Genomic DNA, 23,754 nt, shown 5'->3' with positions numbered 1-23,754 from the left:
ATCAGCCAATCAGAATTTTCCTACCTTAATTCCGATTGGCTGATAGAATCCTATCAGCCAATCAGAATTCGAGGGACGCCATCTTGGATGACGTCCCTTAAAGGAACCGTCATTCGTCGGGAAGTCGTCGTCGGAAGAAGATGGGTCCGCGTTGGAGGTCTTCAAGATGGAGAGGGTCCTCATCGGATGAAGATAGAAGATGCCGCTTGGAAGAAGATGGTTGCCGGTCCGGATCTACTCTTCTTCCCGGATAGAGGCTTAGTGTTAGGTTTATTTAAGGGGGGTTTGGGTTAGATTAGGGGTATGTGGGTGGTGGGTTGTAATGTTGGGGGGGGGTATTGTATGTTTTTTTTTTACAGGCAAAAGAGCTGAATTCTTTGGGGCATGCCCCGCAAAGGGCCCTGTTCAGGGCTGGTAAGGTAAAAGAGCTTTGAACTTTAGTAATTTAGAATAGGGTAGGGCATTTTTTATTTTGGGGGGCTTTGTTATTTTATTAGGGGGCTTAGAGTAGGTGTAATTAGTTTAAAATTGTTGTAATATTTTTCTTATGTTTGTAAATATTTTTTTATTTTTTGTAACTTAATTCTTTTTTATTTTTTGTACTTTAGTTAGTTTATTTAATTTTATTTATTTGTAGATATTGTATTTAATTAATGTATTGATAGTGTAGTGTTTAATTGTAGGTAATTGTAGGTATTTTATTTAATTAATTTATTTATAGTGTAGTGTTAGGTTTAATTGTAACTTAGGTTAGGATTTATTTTACAGGTAATTTTGTAATTATTTTAACTATTTTAGCTATTAAATAGTTCTTAACTATTTAATAGCTATTGTACCTGGTTAAAATAATTACAAAGTTACCTGTAAAATAAATATTAATCCTAAAAAAGCTATAATATAATTATAATTTATATTTTAGCTATATTAGGATTTATTTTACAGGTAAGTATTTAGCTTTAAATAGGAATAATTTATTTAATAAGAGTTAATTAATTTTGTTAGATTTAAATTATATTTAAGTTAGGGGGGTGTTAGTGTTAGGGTTAGACTTAGCTTTAGGGGTTAATACATTTATTAGAATAGCGGTGAGCTCCAGTCAGCAGATTAGGGGTTAATGTTTGAAGTTAGGTGTCGGCGATGTTAGGGAGGGCAGATTAGGGGTTAATACTATTTATTATAGGGTTAGTGAGGCGGATTAGGGGTTAATAACTTTATTATAATAGCGGTGCGGTCCGGTCGGAAGATTAGGGGTTAATAAGTGTAGGCAGGTGGAGGCGACGTCGTGGGGGGCAGATTAGGGGTTAATAAATATAATATAGGGGTCGGCGGTGTTAGGGGCAGCAGGTTAGGGGTACATAGGGATAATGTAAGTAGCGGCGGTTTACGGAGCGGCAGATTAGGGGTTAAAAATAATATGCAGGGGTCAGCGATAGCGGGGGCGGCAGAATAGGGGTTAATAAGTGTAAGGTTAGGGGTGTTTAGACTCGGGGTACATGTTAGGGTGTTAGGTGCAGACGTAGGAAGTGTTTCCCCATAGCAAACAATGGGGCTGCGTTAGGAGCTGAACGCGTTTTTTTTTCCGGTTGTTAGGTTTTTTTTCAGCTCAAACAGCCCCATTGTTTCCTATGGGGGAATCGTGCACGAGCACGTTTTTGAGGCTGGCCGCGTCCGTAAGCGGTATCGAGAGTTGAAGTTGCGTTAAATATGCTCTACGCTCCTTTTTTGGAGCCTAACGCAGCCATTCTGTGGACTCTCAATACCAGAGTTATTTTAAAGGTGCGGCCAGAAAAAAGCCAGCGTTAGCTACGCGGGTCTTTACCGACAAAACTCTAAATCTAGCCGCTAGTTTGTTGTGGTGTGTTGGAATGCCTGTCAGCTTTTTAGCTGCATTACTCTTTGTATGCTGTGCATTTATAGTAGTGCTGCTGTTGCTTTACACTAACAATCATTTTAGCTCACAGATAGATAGTAAATACAGGTTGCCCTCAGTTTACGCCGGGGTTAGGTTACAGAAGGAATGGTTGTAAATTTAAACCCAGTTTATAATGTAAGTCAATGGGAAGTGAGGGAGTTAGGTTCCAGGCCCCTCTCAAAATTGGCATAAGTAAAACCTAATACATTATTTTTAAAGCTTTGAAATGAACACTTGAAATGCTAAACAGCATTATAAACCTAATACAATAATCACACAACACAGAATATATAATTAAACTAAGTTAAATGAACAAAAATATTTGCTAAACAACATTATAAACCTAATAAAATAATCACACAACACAGACTTTACTTGCATTATTCTGCAAACAGTTCTTTCTATGCATTCCAATCTGGACGGATTTATAGACAGGAAGATCTTGTTCCTTTGCAAGCTGCTCGATAGCTCAGGTCTGGTTAAACTGATTAATATCATGCTTGCTTGGCTTGCATATCTTTGCTGCAACACAAGCGGACAGCTCCACCTACTGGCTATTTTAATCAATGCACTGCTTCTCAATGCTTTTCAATAGCAGTCACATGACTGGAAAAAAAGGTTGTTATTCTGAAACGGTGCAAATTGAACCGTTGTAAACTGAGGGCCACCTGTATTTAATAGATAGTGCTGCAAGGAAAGTCTGCAACACTGGGACATTGTGAGAGTGTTTGTGTTGATAGTGTGTGTGTTGAGTGCATGTGTGAGAGTGTGTGTGAGAGTGTGTGTGTTGAGTGCATGTGTGAGAGTGTGTGTGTAGAGTGTATGTGTGAGAGTGTGTGTGTTGAGTGCATGTGTGAGAGTGTGTGTGTAGAGTGCATGTGTGAGAGTGTGTGTGTTGAGTGCATGTGTGAGAGTGTGTGTGTGTTGAGTGCATGTTAGGAATTATTGTTAGCATGACCAGCGCCATCTTGTTCTTGGCTGCCATCTTGTCTTTGGCATCCATCTTGCCGGAATAACATTTATTATAGCAATCATTATGTAGTGAGAAATATGCTGATTTTAGTAAGAATTGTATAAGTTTTATTGGCCTTGCAAATGTTCCAGGCAATGTGCCCGGAAATCTGTTATCTAGGTAAGAGGCCCAAACGACCTTGCTGTGGGCTGAGCTATGCGCCCAGATGTATTTTTGTTTTGGTTATAAGAAACACCGTTGTTCACAACTCTGCTTTACCTGATTATAATAATGAGCTTGTATTTTTCCTGACAAACACTGTGTAAAATGACGCAGTCATAACGAGTCATCATGTTAACCCTGTATGCTGTAATTGTCACCTATAAGACATGCATTGTATCTTTCAATAAAGGAGAATAGTTCTAGACTCATTGCTGCGTGGTCTGACGTGCTGTTCTCTAGGATCCTAATCAAATACATTCATCTCCAGCTGATCAAGTGTACTCCAGGCCAAGTTTCTGACTGACACTCCCCCCCTGAAAACAACACCTAACAGTGTATGTGTGAGAGTGTGTGTAGAGTGCATGTGTGAGAGTGTGTGTGTTGAGTGCATGTGTGAGAGTGTGTGTGTTGAGTGCATGTGTGAGAGTGTGTGTGAGAGTGTGTGTGTTGTGTGCATGTGTGAGAGTGTGTGTGTAGAGTGAATGTGTGAGAGTGTGCGTGTTGAGTGCATGTGTGAGAGTGTGTGTGTAAAGTGCATGTGTGATAGTGTGTGTGTTGAGTGCATGTGTGATAGTGTGTGTGTGTGTTGAGTGCATGTGTAAGGGCGTGGGTGTATGTGAGAGTGCAATCAAGGTACTTCCACACAGGTGAAAAAGTTCCAGCAGTAAATGGATCGAGATAGAAAGTTTAAAAATTTCTTTATTAGTATCCGTAGAAAGTGTACTGTGAAAAATCACAGAAAAGACTTACAATATCACAGCCAGTAAGCTTGTCAGCCCAAAAGCTCTATATCTAACAGACCAACATGTTTCGTGCTGGTACAGCACTTCGTCAGGGATAGTAAAGGGTTAACTGTTCACCTGTTAAATACATACCAGGTCCAATCAAAACTCAGCAGCTTTGCTCTGTCCAATAAGGAACAGTTTACTAAATTTGAGTTGTGTGTCATACACTTGCAATGCTTTGTTTGCATGTTTAGCCTGGACCAATGTTGCAACAACAGGTGTTCAGCATAAAAATAATTATTAGTTGTATATACATTAAAAAACAGCAATAGATATAAAGCTAACTGGTGTTAATAAGATCTCAATGTGAATGAAATAAAAAGTAACACAGTTAAATACCCATATCGTACTGAGAGCACTTCTGTTTTACAACCGATGAATGCTGTATTGTGACAGCAAATAATTTTAAATGTACATCTGTATACCAAAATGTGGAAATGACCATTTATATTATATTGTATATCAGCTAAGTAGCTAAAAAATAGTATCGGTTCAATATAGTGGTAGATCCGCAGTTTGATGTACAGAGGTATACAAAGTATAACATTAATGTCATTATTTGTAATGTTTACAGAAAAGTAATACATGCTTATAATGACTACTTAATATACATTGCGAAATCTCATAAGTTGTAACAAATACATATATATGCATAAGTCTTTTAAAGAAGTGTCCTAGGTATTATTCGATTTCTAGCTATCCTTGTTAGTCTGACCTGTAGAGGGATATAATCCGTTATGCGCAGAACTAACTAACGGCTAGATTTAGATTTTTGTCGGTAACGACCCGCATATCTAACGCTGGCTTTTTTTTGGCCGCACCTTTAAAATAACTCTGGTATTGAGAGTCCACAGAATGGCTGCGTTAGGCTCCAAAAAAGGAGCGTAGAGCATATTTAACGCAACTTCAACTCTCGATACCAGAGTTGCTTACGGACACGGCCAGCCTCAAAAACGTGCTCGTGCACGATTCCCCCATAGGAAACAATGGGGCTGTTTGAGCTGAAAAAAAACCTAACACCTGCAAAAAAGCCGCATTCAGCTCCTAACACAGCCCCATTGTTTGCTATGGGGAAACACTTCCTACGCCTGCACCTAACACTCTAACATGTACCTCGAGTCTAAACACCCCTAACCTTACACTTATTAACCCCTATTCTGCCGCCCCCGCTATCGCTGACCCCTGCATATTATTATTAACCCCTAATCTGCCGCTCCGTAAACCGTCGCTACTTACATTATCCCTATGTACCCCTAATCTGCTGCCCCTAACACCGCCGACCCCTATATTATATTTATTAACCCCTAATCTGCCCCCCACAACGTCGTCTCCACCTGCCTACACTTATTAACCCCTAATCTGCCGAGCGGACCGCACCGCTATTATTATAAAGTTATTAACCCCTAATCCGCCTCACTAACCCTATAATAAATAGTTTTAACCCCTAATCTGCCCTCCCTAACATCGCCGACACCTAACTTCAATTATTAACCCCTAATCTGCCGACTGGAGCTCACCGCTATTCTAATAAATGTATTAACCCCTAAAGCTAAGTCTAACCCTAACACTAACACCCCCCTAAGTTAAATATAATTTTAATCTAACGAAATTAATTAACTCTTATTAAATAAATTATTCCTATTTAAGGCTAAATACTTACCTGTAAAATAAATCCTAATATAGCTACAATATAAATTATAATTATATTATAGCTATTTTAGGATTAATATTTATTTTACAGGTAACTTTGTATTTATTTTAACCAGGTACAATAGCTATTAAATAGTTAAGAACTATTTAATAGCTAAAATAGTTAAAATAATTACAAATTTACCTGTAAAATAAATCCTAACCTAAGTTACAATTAAACCTAACACTACACTATCAATAAATTAATTAAATAAAATACCTATAATTATCTATAATTAAACCTAACACTACACTATCAATAAATAAATTAAATACAATTCCTACAAATAAATACAATTAAATAAACTAACTAAAGTGCAAAAAATAAAAAAGAACTAAGTTACAAAAAATAAAAAAATATTTACAAACATTAGAAATATATTACAACAATTTTAAACTAATTACACCTACTCTAAGCCCCCTAATAAAATAACAAAGCCCCCCAAAATAAAAAAAATGCCCTACCCTATTTTAAATTACTAAAGTTCAAAACTCTTTTACCTTACCAGCCCTGAACAGGGCCCTTTGCGGGGCATGCCCCAAGAAGTTCAGCTCTTTTGCCTGTAAAAAAAAACATACAATACCCCCCCCCAACATTACAACCCACCACCCACATACCCCTAATCTAACCCAAACCCCCCTTAAATAAACCTAACACTAAGCCCCTGAAGATCTCCCTACCTTGAGTCGTCTTCACCAGGCCGAGCCAAATTCTTCATCCAAGCGGAGCAAGAAGAGGTCCTCCATCCGGTAGAAGTCTTCATCCAAGCGGGGCAGAAGAGGTCTTCCATCCGATTGAAGTCTTCATCCAAGAGGCATCTTCTATCGTCATCCATCCGAAGCGGAGCGGCAGCATCCTGAAGACCTCCGACGCGGAACATCCATCCTGGCCGACGACTGAACGACGAATGACGGTTCCTTTAAATTACGTCATCCAAGATGGCGTCCCTCGAATTCCGATTGGCTGATAGGATCAGCCAATCGGAATTAAGGTAGGAATATTCAGCCAATTAAGGAATTAAGGTAGGATCCAATCAGCCAATCAGATTGAGCTCGCATTCTATTGGCTGTTCCGATCGGAATTCGAGGGACTCCATCTTGGATGACGTCATTTAAAGGAACCGTCATTCGTCGTTCAGTCTGCAAACGTTTCTGAAGCTGTTGTTGTAATTGTTTAATCATTAGGCAATAGGTTTTCGTATCATGTTTAAGAATTCATGTATTGGGCTACTCTATAGTTTAATAACTAAACTCTGAATCTGTAGAAAATACAAGCGAAGGGTTGAACATGAACTTCAAGAAAAGAGAAGTGACAATGGCACTATAAGAATTTGGCAATCCCCACTTAATTCTTTATAATGTGGTCTCACTTTATTTAGAGACTGTGCGAATGTGCTATCATCCACTCGTTATTAATATGTGGGTTGGTGCTCAGCATAAGTTAATTAAACACTAAAGATTGTGGATAAGAGTTGTCCACAGAAAAGTATGCAAACGGCACTCTAATGCCCAGACTCAAGAAATGGCGGTATTCGAAAGTTAAAACATAACTTTTAATTGATTAACTTAAAATGGTAAACACTCCAACACAACATGCATACATTAAAAATATCTAATCTATGTGGTCAATAGTTAATCGTTAAAGAAGGTGAGATGGATAATTGATATCTGGCCTGATAGACAGTTAATAACACCTTCTGTTGTTAATACACTTGTTTAAGCTAAGGAGAGTACATTGGTGCAAACATTTAGTTGATATGTTCAGCGTTAATGTTGGTTTCCACACCGTGGTAGTGAAAGGAAATTTAATTTGTTTATGTAGTCTCAGATTCAGGAATATTCTGACTGTCAATTGTTCTCGTGTAATACGTTCTGTAAGTAACGTATTATCGAGAGCTGTCAGAATATATCGCTGGTGTGGAAATATGGGGGAGAAAAAGGGAGTGTGTGGACTGTGGAGTTAATGAGTCATGCTTGGATACGTTAGATGTTCCGCAATTTTATGCCTAAGTGCTATATTGAGCAAGTGTAATATTAGGTATTGGTATTAAGATGCTCCATTATCACATATTCTCACTATAAGGCATGTCATGAATTGGAAACACAGATATTAGCGATCCATAGTTTAAGTCTATGTATTTATATACTTTGTTTGTCCGGTTTGGGTTTAAGCTAATGTTATAATGTAATGAATATTAAAATATAATGTGGCTTCCCTTTTCTCAGAAAGAACGTGGTATTAGTACTTTCCCATATATTATCTGATGTTAGTATATAATGGAATGGTCCCAGTATGACAATTATCACTATACTGGTTAAATTCCAAATACTGTGTATACTATGGTAAGTATCATATGGTTCTATTCTATTAACCAGGTTTATTGGCTTGGCTTCATAATATTAAATTACTTCACTAGCATAAAAACTGGGTCACACATCTACTTCAGAGTTCTTAACTGTACCCAATCCCAAGGTAGCCACTTTTTACATAATACCCAAAATTCATAAGGATCAACATAACCCTCCCGGTAGACCAATAGTGTCTGGAATAGGCTGCCTGACCGAAAAGGCAAGCCAATATGTGGATTATAGACTAAGACAATATGTACAAGAATGACCATCCCACATACGGGACACTATGCAATTACTTCACAGACTGGAAGATTTAAATTTAGAGGATGAGGTTTGGCTGGTGACGACAGATGTAGAATCTCTCTACACCTCTATTGACCATAAAATGGGGTTAAGAGCAGTGAAATATTTCCTGGAATTACACTCTGAAGAAGATAAAGAACATGACAAATTCATACTAAGACTATTGAATTTTGTATTAAACTACAACTTCTTTATATTTCACAACAGATACTATCTTCAAACTCGTGTAACGGCCATGGGGCCCGCATGTGCCCCCACCTATGCAAACCTGTTTCTCGGATGGTGGGAGGCTGAACATGTTTTCTCAGATAATAATACCAGCTATACTAATTTGATCCCCATATGGCTAAGATATATTGATGATATCTTCTTTATCTGGGAAGGAACCCATGAGAAACTACAGGAATTCCTTGAAAAATTGAACAATAATGAGTTAAATATAAAGTTGACACATGAAGCAAGTCAGGAAGCAATTAACTTTCTTGATATAACTATACACAAGGATTGTACAGGTAATATAAGAACGGAACTATACAGAAAGAAAACGGCAACTAATAGCCTTTTGTATAGCACAAGTGCTCACGCCCCAGGGACAATTAGAGCCTTGCCTTCTGGAGAATTTGTGAGAACAAGATGAAACTGCTCGGATATCCCTACATTTGAACAAAGAGCCACAGAATTGGAACAGAGGTTAATTAAAGGGACAGTCTAGGCAAAAATAAACTTTCACGATTCAGATAGAGCATGTAATTTTAAACAATTTTCCAATTTACTTTTATAACCAATTTTGCTTTGTTCTCTTGGTATTCTTAGTTGAAAGCTTAACCTAGGAGGTTCATATGCTAATTTCTTAGACCTTGAAGCCCACCTCTTTCAGATTGCATTTTAACAGTTTTTCACCACTAGAGGGTGTTAGTTCACATATTTCATATAGATAACACTGTGCTCGTGCACGTGAAGTAATCTGGGAGCAGGCACTGATTGGCTAGACTGCAAGTCTGTCAAAAGAACTGAAAAAAGGGGCAGTTTGCAGAGGCTTAGATACAAGATAATCACAGAGGTTAAAAGTATATTATTATAACTGTGTTGGTTATGCAAAACTGGGAAATGGGTAATAAAGGGATTATCTATCTTTTAAAACAATAAAAATTCTGGTGTAGACTGACCCTTTAATCGCGGTTACAGTAAACGTAGCATCAAGAAGGCGAAGTTCAGAGCTAAATAATATAAAAAGAAATTCCTGAGGAGGAAAAAACTTAAGAGGATGCGCTTGGAACACAGGTTATCAAAGTAGGACCTAACACTTTATGATTGGGTTTGTACCCGTATGCATAAATAAAAAAATTATTGTTATAAACAGCACAGTGTTTGGTATGTGTGAAAAATTTATAATAATGACGAAAATAAATTGTGTGTAAAACAAGTGCTCAGGACAATTTGTGTATAATATTAGTGATACATTGAAATAATCAGATATCACAGATAAACAATGATATTTGTGGCGATGAGTAAAATATATAAAAAAAGTACTTATCAATGTCCCAAAAATTGCTGTGATGTAAAAAATAAGTGTCCAATCCTAATATGTGAACGGTGATGTGTTCAGGTGTTTGGCGTGCTCCTCTTGTGTCCCGCGGTGCGATGGGTCAGGGTGTCTAGAATGGAAGATAAACAAGGGGCGCCAACATAGTGTGAATCGTTCAAACAACAAATATAAAAGTGATCTGCAAAAAACTACTCACAAGGAAAGTGGCACCTTAAATGAATAAGGTGCGATAAAGCAGGCTGACATTCAAATTCCAGCAGTCAGTACGCTGGAGGTCTCACCCAGAGGACCTGTGGAATCCAGATAGGCGTCTAGAAAGTAGCACCCACGTTTTTTAGGGCCAATGGCCAGACCAGGTGAGCTGTAAGCTGATAGGTGTTCTCCAGCTGCACTCACGCCACCGAGACTTTTCTCCAAAACTGACAGTGTCAGTGTATGAAAGGTTCCGTGGTAAAAGTCCTGTTTCAAAAACAAGTGGATTGTGGAAAGCGCAAAAATACCGGGTCGTGGTATAAAACAAACAGTATTTATTTTGCAACGCGTTTCTCAGTCTATTCCAGACCGTTTCATCAGGCAAGGCATGTAATTTTAAACAATTTTCCAATTTACTTTTATAACCAATTTTGCTTTGTTCTCTTGGTATTCTTAGTTGAAAGCTTAACCTAGGAGGTTCATATGCTAATTTCTTAGACCTTGAAGCCCACCTCTTTCAGATTGCATTTTAACAGTTTTTCACCACTAGAGGGTGTTAGTTCACATATTTCATATAGATAACACTGTGCTCGTGCACGTGAAGTAATCTGGGAGCAGGCACTGATTGGCTAGACTGCAAGTCTGTCAAAAGAACTGAAAAAAGGGGCAGTTTGCAGAGGCTTAGATACAAGATAATCACAGAGGTTAAAAGTATATTATTATAACTGTGTTGGTTATGCAAAACTGGGAAATGGGTAATAAAGGGATTATCTATCTTTTAAAACAATAAAAATTCTGGTGTAGACTGACCCTTTAATCGCGGTTACAGTAAACGTAGCATCAAGAAGGCTAAGTTCAGAGCTAGACATACAGAGCGAAAAGATTTACTTAAAACCAAATCCAAAAAGGAATCCCAAATCCTCAGATTGATTCTAACATACAACAGTCAAACACCTCAAATAGTGGAGATTATAAATAACCACTGGAAAATACTTATGACTGATCTGATCTTAAAGAGCAAATTGGGAGAAAAACCGTCAATTGGCTACAGACATACAAGGAACTTAAAAGATATGGTCAGTAGCAGCCACTTCAGTAGAACAAGAACAAAATCTGGATTCAATCCAGGCTGTTAGCGCTGCGCTAATTGTAGTAGATGCCATCACATCAGAAGGATAACGATATTTGAAGATAGATTTGGAACTCGACACCGTGTCAATAAATACATAAGCTGTAATACTGAGGGAGTAATATATGTATTACGCTGTAGATGATACCTCCTGTACGTGGGGATGACGACCCGTAAATTAAGAACGAGGTTAATAGAGCATCTAAGAAATATCACCAATGCAATTAAAGACCAAGAAAGAGGCAAGACAATTACCAGCGTAGCATCACACTTCCTTAAACATCACAATTCCAACAAAGAAGAACTAGAATGTTGGGGAATTGAGAAGGTATCTCTTGGTATTAGAGGAGGAGACTTGGAAACTGCCCTATTAAAGGCAGAAAGTAAATGGATCTATTTACTAAACACAGTTCAACCAAATGGAATGAACGAACAGAACAATTACTATGTCTTTCTCTAAAACGACATGTTTATTGAAATGATTATAACAAGCTCCAGAGATCAATCAAAGTAAAATTGTATATCTATGTCAAACAGTATAATAATGAGATATCCAATAGGATGCTCCATATATAGGCCTCTAAGAAGTAGAGGAACATTTGAGAAATAATGAATGGTACATAAGATACAATAAATGAAGAACACAACAATATGAGGTCCATCAGATAGTCTAATTCACAAGAATATAAATATCTCCTTGTTAAAAAAATAATACATAAAGTTAATCAAGTATATGAAGTCACTTTATATGTATAGCATATTAAGAGGGATAAAACAAAAGACACTATGAGTCTAAACACTACGGCCTAGATTTGGAGTTCGGCGGTAAAAGGGCTGTTAACGCTCCGCGGGTTTTTTTCTGGCCGCACCATAAATTTAACTCTGGTATCGAGAGTTCAAACAAATGCTGCGTTAGGCTCCAAAAAAGGAGCGTAGAGCATATTTACCGCAAATGCAACTCTCGATACCAGAGTTGCTTACGGACGCGGCCGGCATCAAAAACGTGCTCGTGCACGATTCTCCCATAGGAAACAATGGGGCTGTTTGAGCTGAAAAAAAACCTAACACCTGCAAAAAAGCAGCGTTCAGCTCTTAACGCAGCCCCATTGTTTCCTATGGGGAAACACTTCCTACGTCTGCACCTAACACTCTAACATGTACCTCGAGTCTAAACACCCCTAACCTTACACTTATTAACCCCTAATCTGCCGCCCCCGCTATCGCTGACCCCTGCATTACACTTTTAACCCCTAATCTGCCGCTCCGTAAACCGCCGCCACCTACGTTATCCCTATGTACCCCTAATCTGCTGCCCTAACATCGCCGACCCCTATGTTATATTTATTAACCCCTAATCTGCCCCCCACAACGTCGCCGACACCTGCCTACACTTATTAACCCCTAATCTGCCGAGCGGACCTGAGCGCTACTATAATAAAGTTATTAACCCCTAATCCGCCTCACTAACCCTATCATAAATAGTATTAACCCCTAATCTGCCCTCCCTAACATCGCCGACACCTACCTTCAATTATTAACCCCTAATCTGCCGACCGGAGCTCACCGCTATTCTAATAAATGTATTAACCCCTAAAGCTAAGTCTAACCCTAACACTAACACCCCCCTAAGTTAAATATAATTTTTATCTAACGAAATAAATTAACTCTTATTAAATAAATGATTCCTATTTAAAGCTAAATACTTACCTGTAAAATAAATCCTAATATAGCTACAATATAAATTATAATTATATTATAGCTATTTTAGGATTAATATTTATTTTACAGGCAACTTTGTAATTATTTTAACCAGGTACAATAGCTATTAAATAGTTAAGAACTATTTAATAGTTACCTAGTTAAAATAATAACAAATTTACCTGTAAAATAAATCCTAACCTAAGATATAATTAAACCTAACACTACCCTATCAATAAAATAATTAAATAAACTACCTACAATTACCTACAATTAACCTAACACTACACTATCAATAAATTAATTAAACACAATTGCTACAAATAAATAAAATTAAATAAACTATCTAAAGTACAAAAAATAAAAAAGAACTAAGTTACAGAAAATAATAAAATATTTACAAACATAAGAAAAATATTACAACAATTTTAAACTAATTACACCTACTCTAAGCCCCCTAATAAAATAACAAAGCCCCCCAAAATAAAAAATTCCCTACCCTATTCTAAAATACAAATATTACAAGCTCTTTTACCTTACCAGCCCTGAACAGGGCCCTTTGCGGGGCATGCCCCAAGAATTTCAGCTCTTTTGCCTGTAAAAAAAAACATACAATACCCCCCCCCCCCAACATTACAACCCACCACCCACATACCCCTAATCTAACCCAAACCCCCCTTAAATAAACCTAACACTACCCCCCTGATGATCTTCCTACCTTGTCTTCACCATGCCAGGTTCACCGATCCGTCCTGGCTCCAAGATCTTCATCCAACCCAAGCGGGGGCTAGACATCCACTGAAGAAGTCCAGAAGAGGGTCCAAAGTCTTCCTCCTATCCGGCAAGAAGAGGACATCCGGACCGGCAAACATCTTCTCCAAGCGGCATCTTCTATCTTCTTCCATCCGATGACGACCGGCTCCATCTTGAAGACCTCCAGCGCGGATCCATCCTCTTCTTCCGACGACTAGACGACGAATGACGGTTCCTTTAAGGGACGTCATCCAAGATGGCGTCCCTCGAATTCCGATTGGCTGATAGGATTCTATCAGCCAATCGGAATTAAGGTAGGAATTTTCTGATTGGCTGATGGAATCAGCCAATCAGAATATAGTTCAATCCGATTGGCTGATCCAATCAGCCAATCAGATTGAGCTCGCATTCTATTGGCTGATCGGAACAGCCAATAGAATGCGAGCTCAATCTGATTGGCTGATTGGATCAGCCAATCGGATTGAACTATATTCTGATTGGCTGATTCCATCAGCCAATCAGAAAATTCCTACCTTAATTCCGATTGGCTGATAGAATCCTATCAGCCAATCGGAATTCGAGGGACGCCATCTTGGATGACGTCCCTTAAAGGAACCGTCATTCGTCGTCTAGTCGTCGGAAGAAGAGGATGGATCCGCGCTGGAGGTCTTCAAGATGGAGCCGGTCGTCATCGGATGGAAGAAGATAGAAGATGCCGCTTGGAGAAGATGTTTGCCGGTCCGGATGTCCTCTTCTTGCCGGATAGGAGGAAGACTTTGGACCCTCTTCTGGACTTCTTCAGTGGATGTCTAGCCCCCGCTTGGGTTGGATGAAGATCTTGGAGCCAGGACGAATCGGTGAACCTGGCATGGTGAAGACAAGGTAGGAAGATCATCAGGGGGGTAGTGTTAGGTTTATTTAAGGGGGGTTTGGGTTAGATTAGGGGTATGTGGGTGGTGGGTTGTAATGTTGGGGGGGGGTATTGTATGTTTTTTTTTACAGGCAAAAGAGCTGAAATTCTTGGGGCATGCCCCGCAAAGGGCCCTGTTCAGGGCTGGTAAGGTAAAAGAGCTTGTAATATTTGTATTTTAGAATAGGGTAGGGAATTTTTTATTTTGGGGGGCTTTGTTATTTTATTAGGGGGCTTAGAGTAGGTGTAATTAGTTTAAAATTGTTGTAATATTTTTCTTATCTTTGTAAATATTTTATTATTTTCTGTAACTTAGTTCTTTTTTATTTTTTGTACTTTAGATAGTTTATTTAATTTTATTTATTTGTAGCAATTGTGTTTAATTAATTTATTGATAGTGTAGTGTTAGGTTAATTGTAGGTAATTGTAGGTAGTTTATTTAATTATTTTATTGATAGGGTAGTGTTAGGTTTAATTATATCTTAGGTTAGGATTTATTTTACAGGTAAATTTGTAATTATTTTAACTAGGTAACTATTAAATAGTTCTTAACTATTTAATAGCTATTGTACCTGGTTAAAATAATTACAAAGTTGCCTGTAAAATAAATATTAATCCTAAAATAGCTATAATATAATTATAATTTATATTGTAGCTATATTAGGATGTATTTTACAGGTAAGTATTTAGCTTTAAATAGGAATTATTTATTTAATAAGAGTTAATTTATTTCGTTAGATAAAAATTATATTTAACTTAGGGGGGTGTTAGTGTTAGGGTTAGACTTAGCTTTAGGGGTTAATACATTTATTAGAATAGCGGTGAGCTCCGGTCGGCAGATTAGGGGTTAATAATTGAAGGTAGGTGTCGGCGATGTTAGGGAGGGCAGATTAGGGGTTAATACTATTTATGATAGGGTTAGTGAGGCGGATTAGGGGTTAATAACTTTATTATAGTAGCGCTCAGGTCCGCTCGGCAGATTAGGGGTTAATAAGTGTAGGTAGGTGTCGGCGACGTTGAGGGGGGCAGATTAGGGGTTAATAAATATAACATAGGGGTCGGCGATGTTAGGGGTAGCAGATTAGGGGTACATAGGGATAACGTAGGTGGCGGCGATTTGCGGTCGGAAGATTAGGGGTTAATTATTTTAAGTAGCTTGCGGCGACGTTGTGGGGGGCAAGTTAGGGGTTAATAGATATAATACAGGGGTCGGCGGTGTTAGGGGCAGCAGATTAGGGGTACATAAGTATAACGTAGGTGGCGGTCGGCAGATTAGGGGTTAAAATTTTTAATCGAGTGTCGGCGATGTGGGGGGACCTCGGTTTAGGGGTACATAGGTAGTTTATGGGTGTTAGTGTACTTTAGGGTACAGTAGTTAAGAGCTTTATAAACCGGCGTTAGCCAGAAAGCTCTTAACTCCTGCTATTTTCAGGCGGCTGGAATCTTGTCGTTAGAGCTCTAACGCTCACTGCAGAAACGACTCTAAATACCGGCGTTAGGAAGATCCCATTGAAAAGATAGGCTACGCAAATGGCGTAGGGGGATCTGCGGTATGGAAAAGTCGCGGCTGTAAAGTGAGCGTTAGACCCTTTAATCACTGACTCCAAATACCAGCGGGCGGCCAAAACCAGCGTTAGGAGCCTCTAACGCTGGTTTTGACGGCTACCGCCGAACTCTAAATCTAGGCCTACATATTTAAGTATATAATTCATGCTCAGTCTATCACCATGGAATAAATAATAACAATTCATCTCTCTACATTCATATTATGTTAATCAAAAAGATAGCACATTCAATACACGAAGTTGTTTCTCAACTTTCATAGGCACTTGAATTTATGACACAACTATCACCTTTTTTCTTCTTCTTTACAAAAAAGAACTCATCACACACTGAATGAAGTAGATATTCACAGTAAGACACGTTTAAAGAGGAGCACAGCAATGTAACTTTGAAAATGATCCAAATTCTAAAGCAGAAGATCTTAGAACAGATAATCACAAGTAGAAATTAATCTACAGCTATTTCAATATCACATATGCACATCACTAGAATGATATTTTTATCAGATTGATATGTGTAAACTATTTATGAACCCTCACTACAACATCACCTTTTTAAATTATTAGAGATTATTCACTGCTAATCCAAGTACACTAGAATCACCTAAACACCTTAATAGTATCAGGTGGACACTATTTATCTAGAGATTCACATCCTAATTTAAACCAAACAGATAACACTATGAGGGGCAAGAGGTATATATCTATGAATAATGAATATTTTTAAAAAATAAGGGATTATTTATATATCTACAATAATGCAATTTTTGACTGTATAATATTTTTATCAACTAAAACTTGTATATGGAAGGTTCCTATAGATAAATAAAGAACATACAAGATATTTAATTTAGAAATTGGATAATATACAAACATATACACAATCAATAAGAATATCTAAAGTGGTACAGCAGTGTAATTATAACAACATCAATAATTAATAAACAATCAGATAATCATAAATATGTAGTCAAGATTGCAATGTGTTGGCTATAGATAGAATTAGGTGGCAAATTGACCATAACAATGCTAATCATAATCAATTTTTAAGATCAGATAATTTTATTATTTCTGAACAATAGTAACATATAAATAAATATAGAATTCTGTTGCTTTTCCACCTTTATCATATGATAATCAAGATATTACACACAAATAATTGACCAACATAGAAATTTATTTAGAAGCCAATAAGATATATGAACATACATGTTGATTTAATGTAAATAAGAGTAATATAAAAATTATATTCAAATAATTAATTGTACTAACATATCAGTAATAGGTATATACCATCTTAAATGTAACGTAACTTTGATTGACATCGTAGATCCCAATGAAAATTAAAGAAGAGGCGGGATTTCCGGTACACTAAACTTTAAATAGAATGAATTCCGGTGGCTCGCTGCCTTTGAAAAAGCCAGCACGGGCGAAACGCATCAGCAGCACGGACGCTGTTTTAGCTTAATCTATGTGGTCTAAGCATTAGCTTTGAATAGCACACACTTTAATATCTAATGGTCAAAATAACCTATCAATTATAATCGCGATTATGTTAGCGGGAGCAATAGGGAGCCAGAAATGCTGAGCTACGATAACAACTGACTGTGATTACACACAGCGTGTCATAACAGCTCTGTACCTATAAGAATTACAGCACAATTTTGTGTGTATTATATTAGCGTAATGAGAAAGTCTTGTACAAACAGAATGAATGTTTTGTCAGGTATATCTCGGTTGATTTAATATAAATAATAGTGTGAATGTGAACGTGGATATATAAGTAGACAATTTAACCTCATTGGCGGATCTGATACTAGAAATACCAGGGTACTGTCACTACAAGTAATTCTGATACAAATGTTACGCTCTTCTAGGGTGATTGATACATTATATTTATAGTAACAATCCGGGTCTCACCTACAAGGATATTACAAGTATTTCAACATCACAAGTATGAAACTCGCCAACTCTAAATATCTATATATTCACATATACATTTAAACCCAGGGTTAACTGGTAATCATATAGTTTGGACAAGCGATACACAATAATAATCACTGTCTTTAAACACCAAAATCAAACAGCCAGGAGATCGATTAGGACACTGGCTAATATAAGCAAAGTGTTACTTTATTACAATCACTGCTTTAGAGTATGTTATAACAAGCGATACATAATAATAATCGTTTCTCTTTAAATACGAAATCTAACAGCCAGGAGATCAATTAGGACACTTGCCAATATAAGCAAAGTGCTTCTCTATTACAATCACTTCTCCGGAATTAGTTATAACTATTGATTATTCTCTGAAGTAGATGTGTGACCCAGTTTTTACGCTAGTGAAGTAATTTAATATTATGAAGCCAAGCCAATAAACCTGGTTAATAGACTACAACCATACGATACTTACCATAGTATACACAGTATTTGGAATTTAACCAGTATAGTGATAATTGTCGTACTGGGACCATTCCATTATATACTAACATCAGATAATATATGGGAAAGTACTAATACCACGTTCTTTCTGAGATAAGGGAAGCCAAATTATATTTTAATATTCATTACATTATAACATTAGCTTAAACTCAAACCGGACAAACAAAGTATATAGATACATAGACTTAAACTATGGATCGCTAATATCTGTGTTTCCAATTTATGACATGCCTTATAGTGAGAATATGTGATAATGCAGCATCTTAATACCAATACCTAATATTACACTTGCTCAATATAGCACTTAGGCATAAAATTGCGGAACATCTAACGTATCCAAGCATGACACATTAACTCCACAGTCAACACACTCCCTTTTTCTCCCCCATATTTCCACACCAGCGATATATTCTGACAGCTCTCGATAATACGTTACTTACAGAACGTATTACACGAGAGCAATTGACAGTCAGAATATTCCTGAATCTGAGACTACATAAACAAATTAAATTTCCTTTCACTACCACGGTGTGGAAACCAACATTAACGCTGAACATATCAACTAAATGTTTGCACCAATGTACTCTACATAGCTTAAACAAGTGTATTAACAACAGAAGGTGTTATTAACTGTCTATCAGGCCAGATATCAATTATCCATCTCACCTTCTTTCACGATTAACTATTGACCACATAGATTAGATATTTTTAATGTATGCATGTTGTGTTGGAGTGTTTACCATTTTAAGTTAATCAATTAAAAGTTATGTTTTAACTTTCGAATACCGCCATTTCTTGATTCTTGGAATTAGAGTGCCGTTTGCATACTTTTCTGTGGACAACTCTTATCCACAATCTTTAGTGTTTGAACATGAACTTGCCTTCACAACGAGGATCCTAGGCAACCTCATGAGCATCTATGAATCTGGCCCATAATGGACTAGATTATAACTGGGCAATGACTTGCTCGCATATTACAAGTTGAAAGTAAATGTGTTTGCTCGAGCGCAAACAAATTTAGTGCGTGGTGGGTTTGTGCAAGTGGAGACCAAGGGGCCGAATTGTCAATGTGCAGACGTGGATCATGTCCGCAGCACATAGATAAATGCCAACAGCATAGGCTGTCGGCATTTATCATTGCACAAGCATTTCACTAGAAATGCTTGTGCAATGCCACCCACTGCACATTCGCGGGCAATCGGCCATTAGCAGGGGGTGTCAATCAACCCAATCGTATGCGATCGTGCGGATTGCTGTCCGCCACCTCATAGGGGCGGACGAGTTAAAGGGACAGTATACACTCATTTTAATATAACTGCATGTAATAGACACTACTATAAAGAATAAGATGCACAGATACTGATATAAAAAATCCAGTATAAAACTGTTTAAAAACTTACTTAGAAGCTCTCAGTTTAGCTCTGTTGAAAAGGTAGCTGGAAAGCCCACTGCAAGTGGCATATAAGACACTCCACCCTCCCCCTACTTTGGCATATGAAAAGACCCTTTACACAAACAGAAGCAAGCTGGAATAGGTATACGTCAGTATTCTCATAAAACTTTGGGGCTTGATTAGGAGTCTGAAAATCAGATCAATGTTATTTAAAAACAAGCAAAACTATACATTTTGTTTAAAAAAAAACTTCATGGGCTATATAAATAGATCATCTACAAAACATTTATGCAAAGAAAAAATGAGTGTATAATGTCCCTTTAAGGAGCAGCCGTCTTAAGACCGCTGCTTCTTAACTTCTGTTTCCGGCGAGCCTGAAGGCCCACATGGAAACAGCTCCATACAGCTCCATACAGAGCTTGATGAATCAACCCCCTAGCAAAAGGAATTGCAAAAAAGTGTGCACGAAACACAACATAAATACAATAATATAAAGTATTACACTCATATATACACTATCTGATAAAACTTATGCATATAAATATTAATAATATTTTTTATTTACATGTGTATTTATGTATTTATCTATGTATATATGTATATACATATATACACATATAAATACACACACATATATATATATCAACAAGTAGGGACTGCACTCGCTGGATTCAGTTCAAATAATACCTTATTTATTCAATGGTGATGTTTCGGGGTACGCAAACCCCTTCCTCAGACCAAAACGAAGGGGTTTGCGTACCCCAAAACGTCACCATTGAATATATATATATATACATTTTGGAGGCCTTTAATTGTAGTGTAGTGTTAGGTGTAATTGTAACTTAGGTTAGGTTTTATTTTACAGGTAAATTTGTCTTTATTTTAACTAGGTAGTTATTAAAATAAATACAAAGTTGCCTGTAAAATAAAAATAAACCTTAAGCTAGTTACAATGTAACTATTAGTATCTCACGTCATTGTGTACAACAGCATGAGGGAGATCATAAAGCTCATTGAATATATACAATTATTTTTGGGTAGCAGAAGGTCTCAATGAAAATATAAATGTAGCAGCTTTAAACTGATGAGTATTTATGGTCTATATTGTATAATATGTGACATACTGTCATATATGTTATTTCTACTGAAGCAATTCAGCAGCCTGTCCCTTTAAATTGGCTGTTGCGTTCCCTTTATAAGCAACCTAGTTAGATTATTTGTTGCTTGTTATTGAGGAACCACTACCGGTATCAATTAAGCCACCTGTTGCATTAGTTCACTGCTCTTAGCAGTCTCTACTTCGAAGCCTGTCAGAATTGTCAGCGTGCATCTTGAGACCTCCCACTTCTTACCCGGAGCTTCGCGCTCAAACAGAACTCAGCTGGACTTTGGAGTCATCGTAACCAAACTCTCACGGATCCCAGTAAGTACTTACTGCGCAATATTCCCCTTGTATCATTAGACTGTTTGCTTCATATACTTACTTGCAATATTGCTATTGTATCGGTCATACCGCATCAGCTGTTCAGCCACAACAAGTAACATTCATATTGATACTTTATTTCTCCTACGGCACTGACTGGAATCTGTCTTGTCACGGATAGAGTATTGCTTTTTTCTATGCAGCCTCATTTTTTCTCTTGCTGTGTAAACATCGATGTTGCATTAGACTTTGCCCCAAACTGTCAGTATTTATTAAAGAGTCCACAGATAGCATAACTCATAGTACATATTATTTACTGCTCACTTATCTACCACAATATAAGAATGTATTTGTTAAAGTTGAACTTTACATTCTCTTAACGTGGAACATAAACATTCTGCTTTTATTATATTCTTAACTAGTATGAGAATACATAATAAGAACAGAGACAAATCAACCTTACTTTTATTAACTTGACTAAATCTGCATATTTGATTCTTTTACTTAAGGAACATATCTGATTAAAACAGCATCAGTGACAGAATAACAAGCCTGAAAATGGATGAAGGAGATTTGCCCACACATGTTTATAATCTCTCTCAGAGAGTAGACCAACTCTCACAAGGCCTAAGAGAGCTGCAATTAGAAAATCAGACATTACGTGACATAATAAAAGCTACTGCAACCCCTAAACAGGTTACTTTAGATTCAGTTAATGAGCCTGTTGTCTCACCACCAGAGAAATTTTCTGGCGATAGAAGCCAATTTTGGGACTTTAAGAATGCATGTTATCTACTTTTTACTTTGAGACCAAAAACATACACTACTGATAAACAAAGAGTATTAACAGTCATATCTTATCTTAGAGCAGAGCCAAGAACTTGGGCCAACTCTTATTTTGAGCAAAATTATCCCATATTAGACAATTTGGAAGGTTTTTTCCACGCTATGGCATTACTTTATGACGATCCATGTAAACAACTCACATCAGAAAATTCTATGAGAGCTCTTAAACAGGGAAAAAGGCCCGTTGAGGACTATATAGCTGAGTTTAAAAGGGTATCAAAAGATTTGCAGTGGAACAACATCTCACTCCGAAATCAATTTAGACTCAGCCTATCAGAAGCCCTGAAAGATCAGCTATCTAGAATAGATATACCAGAAAGTTTAGACAATTAATATTGACAGACGTTTCAGAGAACGTAAGAAGGAAAGATATAACTCAGAACCAACCATTAGAAAAGTATATCAGCCATAAAAAGTAACAGAAGAGCCTATGGAAATAGGAGTAATCAGGGGACCTTTAAGCCCTGAAGAGAAAAAGAGGAGAAGAGAAAATAACCTCTGTCTTTATTGCGCATCTAAAGAACATGAAGTAAAAGAGTGCCCTAACCAATTGAAGATAAAAAAAGGTAAGAACTATAATATGAGTTCAACTACTGACAAAAGAATTGATAACCCATCTTACTGTCATTTACTTGTTTCATTACAGTGGGGCTCAAAAGAGATTATGTTGAAGGCACTCATTGACTCCGGTGCTTCAAGCAACTTTATTGATTTAGATGTGGTGTGTAGCAATTATGAAATAACATAAAAAAAAAAAAAAACATATGTCTTACGTGTTTTTGATGGTAGCCAAGTAGCTAATGGTCCAATCACACATCATACAACACCTATTTTAATGGTCACAGAGGACGGACACAAAGAATACATATCATTTGATGTAACACCATAACCTCTGTTTCCGTTAATTCTAGGTTTAAGTTGGTTACAACAACACCAACCTAGCATCAACTGGCAAACTCTTAGTACACATCTCAACACTGTAAGCAACATTGTTTCCCTATACATATTGCCTCACATATATGCAATGAAGCCGAAATTTCACAACACCCTGTACCTGACATTTATTCCCAATTTCGGGATGTATTTGACAAAAAGGAGGTGGAGACTTTTCCCCCGCATAGGACATATGATTGTCCAATCAAACTCCTTCCTGGATCCCCAATTGCATTTGGTCACATTTATCCACTATATCAGCCAGAGCTTCAGCACTTAAAACAATATTTGGATGAAAATTTACAAAAGGGGTTCATAAGACCTTCCACATCACCAGCAGCTGCTGGAATGTTTTTTGTGCGCAATAAAGATGGAACTCTTAGACCAATTGTGGATTACAGACAGCTCAATAAGATAACAATTAAAAATCGATACCCATTACCTCTGATAAAAGAATTAATAGAACGGTTGGGAAAGGCTTCTATTTATACTAAACTTGATCTAAGGGGCGCTTATAATTTGATACGTATAAGAAAAGGGGACGAATGGCTCACAGCGTTTCGTACAAGATACGGTCTGTATGAATACACTGTGATGCCATTCGATCTCTGTAACGCCCCAGCGACCTTTCAACACTTTATTAACGAGGTGTTTAGGGATTTATTGGATGTCTGTGTAATTATCTATCTCGATGACATCCTTATTTATTCAG

At 37.3% G+C, this 23,754-nt stretch overlaps 1 protein-coding gene across 2 annotated transcripts in view; it reads right to left on the bottom strand.

The window, feature by feature from the left end:
- MBIP (MAP3K12 binding inhibitory protein 1) overlaps positions 1-23,754 on the bottom strand; it is a 412,911-nt gene that overhangs the window by 213,195 nt on the left and 175,962 nt on the right. Inside the window, exon 1 of one of the 2 annotated variants that reach the window (XM_053697734.1) lies at positions 21,325-21,428. The exons of the other annotated variant lie outside the window; for it this stretch is intronic. Within the exon in view, the coding sequence (XP_053553709.1) occupies positions 21,325-21,351 (27 nt within the window). The 5' untranslated portion in view covers positions 21,352-21,428. Of the gene's footprint in view, positions 1-21,324; positions 21,429-23,754 lie in introns of those variants that run through there. 2 annotated transcript variants of the gene reach the window in all.

This window comes from Bombina bombina, chromosome 1 (genome assembly GCF_027579735.1).
Source record: "Bombina bombina isolate aBomBom1 chromosome 1, aBomBom1.pri, whole genome shotgun sequence".
Classification (NCBI taxonomy): Eukaryota; Metazoa; Chordata; class Amphibia; order Anura; family Bombinatoridae; genus Bombina; species Bombina bombina.
Note: the sequence above shows the minus strand (reverse complement) of the source record. Positions and strands in the feature narration are given on the sequence as shown.